This window comes from Vombatus ursinus, unplaced genomic scaffold (assembly GCF_900497805.2).
Source record: "Vombatus ursinus unplaced genomic scaffold, bare-nosed wombat genome assembly UNPS02014812.1, whole genome shotgun sequence".
Taxonomy (NCBI): domain Eukaryota; kingdom Metazoa; phylum Chordata; class Mammalia; order Diprotodontia; family Vombatidae; genus Vombatus; species Vombatus ursinus.
The window spans coordinates 6,200,257-6,206,256 of NW_020954590.1; the positions used below are offsets into that span (position 1 = coordinate 6,200,257).

Genomic DNA, 6,000 nt, shown 5'->3' on the forward strand with positions numbered 1-6,000 from the left:
TTTTAATTTTCATTCATTTTTGCATTCAGGAGAGATACATTCAACCACTTGACAACTTGGTTAGAAGATGCTCGCCAGCATTCCAATTCTAACATGGTCATTATGCTTATTGGGAATAAAAGGTAAGAGATATAATTTTGCTGTTAGGATTAAGCTGTTGTATAGTTTGTATAACTTTTTAGGCTATCAGGTTTTATTTAAATGGTTGTTGACTAATGATACCCAAATTCCGAAAACGACATAAAATTTCTATTATGTTAATTCTACCTTTTATCTCTTTCATTTATTTATTTATTTTAGCTGAGGTGATTGGGGTTAAGTGACTTGCCCAGAGTCACACAGCTAGTGAGTGTTATGTGTCTGAGGCTGTATTTGAACTCAGGTCCTTCTGACTCCAGAGTCAGTGCTCTATCCACTGTGCCACCTAGCTGCCCCAACTTCTACCTTTTAAAAATACAAATATGGAACTTTATTGCAAAAATTACCAAGAAAAAACATTAATTCTTTTAAAGATTTATTTTGTATGAAATATTGAAAAATTAACCATTCCCCTCCTCAAATCTCAGTTGTTGTAAAGCATCTTGATTTTCACAAATGAAGGTGACATTTAAGTACTTTTTGACTTTTTATCATAATTTTAGCATATTTTTAAACCTCTTTTAAGTTTTACTTCCAATACTGTTCATTACCTTTTTGTTTTTAATGAGAGCTCTTAACCTGAGAAAATGGGTTCACCACTTGGTAGCCTTACAATTTTAACAGTAGTACATTGAAAAGTATAGTTTCTTGGGTATGATATGAGTAAACTATTGATTGTTTTGTCAAATTTTTACTAATGGCACCAAAGCATTGCCTCAATGAGAAAAATAAAATGAGCACTTGTTAAGATGCCTGATACATGTCTACTTAAGTAAGATAGATGTACAGTAATTGGGCTACTCTTTATCCCTACTCTCATTGACTTTCCATTTAAGTTAAACAAAAAACTGTCTCATGATCATCAGAACATTCTTTTAAATTACTCACCCATTCTGTACTGCTCTTATCCCAAGGTACCAAAAGTGATAGTTTTATACCTGATCTCTAGAAACTGATCAAAAACCACTTAACCTTTTTTTACCTTTTTCAAAGAACACCCAACACCATCCAGATGGTGATAGTAATGAATTTCAGTTGTTATCAGTCTGTCTTGGATTTGCTCCATTGACAAAGAAATAATGATAGGTATCTGATTACAAGTCCCCAAGTTGCAGTTTTCTCCCCAATTAGATCACAATGGCCCTGAAGTGGAATACATTTTAAGACCAAATTAATATTGTATGATTTCAAATGCTACTTAGGTAATATAGCATTAGCTACATTGTGATCTAAAGTGAACATTGTGGAGTTTTAAGTGTGCCTTAAGACTTTTGAAGGACTATCTGGCAAAAATAAATTAGTAAATTAAAATTCTTTGTGGATTAGCTAGCACGTATCAGTAAAAATGTGTGCATACTTGCAACAAAATTGTAAGAGGTATGTCTTGATATAATTACCTTTCAGTAGTTGTGTTTCTTCCCTTATTGCCTGCATATATTTGATGTTTATCTTTAGTCTTCTCCCCTAAATTGTTAAGAGAAAGCTGAATTTCTGCCTTCAGATTTATGGCTATATGAAATATGATCATTGTTAAGGAAGTCACTAAACTTGTATTTTTGCAAAATTTGTTTTTGAAAATCTGTATATTGGCTTATATTAACCATAAACCTAAAATCTGATTACTCTATGATAAAGGTAATAGATTAGTGACAGATTTTAAGGTGGGCAGTGCTATTAACATTGACTTAATTAAGTTAAATTAACCTTAATTTCTTATATTCTATGGAAACTAAAACATGTTTTAAATTGTTAGAATATAGAAATGAAGTAGACAGTGTAAATTGAATAGTTAAATGCATATAGGTGCTTATTATTAAATTGAATTATTTTTATTTGATGAGAAATTCTGTTTGACAAAACTTTAGCTTGTTTCTCAATAAAGCACCTATCATTTTTTTTCTTCTTTTGAGAATAGATGTTTTAGAGTACCCCTCTCTCCTCTCCCTCCCTTTCCACCCATACCCCCTCCAGGTATTTAAAAGCAAAAAGATTTTAAAATACTCCAAATATTAGAGTATTTATGAATACAACATTCACTGAAGGTTCTGGAGGGATACCATGTCTGCAGTCACAACAAATCTTCATTTAAAAATCCATACATTGATTACATTATATGGCTTTAATGTTATTCTTTGAGGCCAAGGACCAACTAATAAATATAGTGCTATTGTATTACTTGTTATAGTACTATATTTGCTTTACAAAATGATTAGGCTTTCTCAAAAGAATAAAGGTTTTGTTAAAATGAGAAGAGATGATTAAAATCATTACCAACAAAGCTCACTGATAATTTATACCCATTGTACAATCCTCATATCCCATTATAAAATAGCTCTCTTCCTCCATAGAAACATTCTTCAGTGGGACCCCCAGTCTCCTTGAGTGCTTTCAAAAGGAATCTTTTAATGGTCTCTTCGATATTATGTTGTTATTGTTGTTTCTCTCAAACCATTCAGGAACATCCTACTGTAGTTCTGTGCTCTTTTGGGAAGACATAAGGTTGTCTGCTTTATCAGGTGTTGTTGATTCATTCTCCTTTGTCTTAAAATACTTATTTTTAGATGTCTGGACTTATTTATATGATCTGGAGGCCATTTTCCCATCTGTTATTACAAATAATAATTTAATAGAATGAACTACCTAAAACTTTTAAAGAATAATTTTTTTAGTAAGAGTTATCTTTTTTTTAAGTTAATATCCTAATAATTTTATTCCTTTTCTTCTTCGTACACTATTTTTTTTTTAAAAGGCATTTGGGGTTAAGTGAGTTGCCCAGGGTCACACAGCTTGCAAGTGTCAAGTGTTTGGTCTGAGGCTGTATTTGAACTCAGGTCCTCCTGACTTCAGGGCTGGTGCTCTATCCACTTCGCCACCTATCTGCCCCTTCATCCACTATTCTTCAGAAGGCAGGAGGGCATGAAACGAAGTTGGAGATAGAGATAGAGAGATCTTTAGACTTAGGGCTGTGTGTGTGTGTGTGTGTGTGTGTGTGTGTGGTGTCATATGATTATATAAAATAGATCAGTCTGAAAACATAAAATAGGCTTAATTTCATCTGGACTGTTTTAATAATCTCCTAATTATTTCCCCCCACAGATAGTCTCTCCCCTCTCTAATTCATTCTCTATACTAGAAGTATCAAACTCAATTTGAAACTGTATATAAGGATCCCTGAGGGCCATATAATGACTTAGAAAACCACATACTAATATTATCTGTTTGATGTATTTTTATTTATTTTGTTAAATAATTTTCAATTACATTTTAATCTGATTCCTGTGGCATTCAGGAGTGTTTTGGGGCAGCAAGTTTGACCCCTCTGCTCTACAGTGCGAAATTGATCATCCTAAAACATTCCCTTGCCCAAGAATTTTTAGTAGTTTCCCTTTGCCTCTAGGGATAAAAAATATAAATTCTTCTGTTTGTCATTTTAAGCCCTGAATTATCTCAGTCTAACCTACTTTCTCTCTCCTTTAAAGGGGGAGAAAAACAGTAGTCATTTCTGGGAACTGGATGATTCTGCCCACCCCCCTTCCAGATTGAAGTCTCTCAACAAAACGGGGGAGGGGGGCAAAAACTAAAATATAGTGAATGTATCTGATTATATACAAACATTCTGCCTCTCTGCCATGAGGAGAGAGCTGTGCTTCTTTTCTCTTTTACTTATTTGCAGTTCAGGTTCCTTTTCATTTGTTATTGTTGTTTTTGTCATTTTCTAACCTATCTTTCCAGAATAATTTCACATTATTCCCTATTATACACTCTATGTTATAGTGAAACTGCCCTATTTGCTCTACCCTCTACATGTTATTTTATCTTCCACCTCTAACTTTGAAAAACTATCCCATTTTCACCTCCTCCCCACAGCACAGGTCTCCTACCTTCAAGGTTCAACTTAAGTGTCAAATCCAAAAGAGTTCCTTCCTGATTCTCCCTCTGTTGTTCCATATCGCTTTGTACTAATTTTGTATATATTTTGATTTACTTCTTTGTATATGTGTTGCCTTCCTCCAGTAGAATGTGAGCTCCTTGAGGACAGTGACTGCTTTGTTGTTGTTCTTTTTCTTTGTATGCTCAGTGCCTGATAATAAATAGGTACTTAATGTTTGTTGAATTGAATGCTATGGAATCCAGAGAGATTTGGGATGTAAATAGGGAAGAGTAAGGAAAGGAGGTTATGCTTATGGAGAGTGAACTGTAATGTATACTAACAGACCTTATATCTGTACTGTGACCAGTCTAAATTCAGAGTGATTCTTTATTAAATGACTGACTGTCAAATGCCTTTCTCCCTCCCCCACTCCCACCCCACTTGTAAAACCATCATTCCATGGGGGTGATTTTTTTTCTGAATAAGCAGAGTAATTTTCTGCATGGATAAAATCACTGAACCTCTTAAGATTAAGCACTGGAGCTAAGTTTTTAATAAGTGGTACTCAGATTATGGCTCTTAACTTAGATTTTTCAAAAGTAAACTACAACTCTTTTTAAGAATTCTAATTCTTATGTTCAGAATAATACATTATTACATTCTAGCACAGTGATTATATTTTCCATTATGCACTGACTACAACTGGGACCCCAGTTACATCAGTTAGAATTCTTTGAACAATTAGATTAATTGCTCTTAACAGTAGTTGGGCAGTTTGTGGAAGAATAATGATCATCAGTGGAAGGACATTACCATTTATAGGAAATATCCTTTCTTTAGGGGCAAACATCTGGGTAATTTCTCACTTCCCCAACCAGTGGGAAAGATTTCCTAAATACCCTTTTGCTTTCTGACTATGGGGAATACAATATGAGCCAAGACCCAGGCACCCATCTGGTCTCTTTTGTATTTTGTAACAAAAACTATTAAGGGATTATATTTGCTCTTGAAAAGTGAGGTGATAAAGACCTCTCCTTCATTCCTAGGAGCCTCCAAGAAGGGAAAAATTGCTCATTCATCTCCTTTTTAATATTAAGGAAGAGAACTCCTTTCAGAAAAGCCTTCAGTGCCCTATATGGGGATATACCAAGACATAATTATATAGTTTTCCTAAAGAGAAAATTAGTCTTCCCATTTTTCCTGATTATACCGTGGTAATTAAATGCATACAATAATGTTAGCTAAATGTAGTTTTTCTGGTATTAAAAACATTGTTCAAAACTTTATTTAAATTTTATGACATGTTGTGTGTGTTAAGTAACTTATCAGGTATTATTTCAGGGGAAAGAACTTTATACCTTATTATTCCAGACCACCTTTGTCTTATTTATAATGATAGTGTTTTAGGAAAGTTCAGTATTTATTTGCCATGGGAAGTCAGTTCTCAAAATTTGTTACCATTGCTCAGTTATACATTTTGAAAAAGATTGTGTAAGTGCAGTGATGGAAGTAGACAGAAATTAGCCTGAAGACATGTAAGCTTAAGAATGCTAAAAGGTAAATATATAATAACAAGTAATACTAAAAGATTAATATGCAATAGGCTCAATGTAGATGATTATTCTGAAGTTTTAGGTGATGGTCAGTTGGTAATTGCAAACATTTTAATGAGTGAGGTTTGTACTATTGTAGGTTTTTCGTAGGATCTTTTTTAAAAAGAGTCAACATTCTGTGATGAAAAGAACGTTACATTGGGTGATGATAGACCTGAACTCTAATCCTGTTTCTCTCATTAACTAGCTATATGGCACTAAGTAAATCACTTAATCTCTTAGGACCTCAGTCTCTCCATTTGTACAATAAATAGATCTGAGTAATTGATCTCTAATATTCCAAGGGGGGGGGGTGTGTGTGTGTGTGTGTGTGTGTGTGTGTGTGTGTGTGTGTGTGTGTGTGTGTGTGTGTGTGTGTGTGTGTGTGTGTGTGTGTGT

At 33.9% G+C, this 6,000-nt stretch overlaps 1 protein-coding gene across 1 annotated transcript in view; it reads left to right on the forward strand.

Annotated features, from left to right (window-relative positions):
- Positions 1-6,000, forward strand: part of LOC114054150 (ras-related protein Rab-2A) — a 108,602-nt gene that overhangs the window by 62,099 nt on the left and 40,503 nt on the right. The window contains exon 5 of the mRNA XM_027877297.1: positions 30-122. Within this exon, the coding sequence (XP_027733098.1) occupies positions 30-122 (93 nt within the window). The remainder of the gene's footprint in view (positions 1-29; positions 123-6,000) is intronic.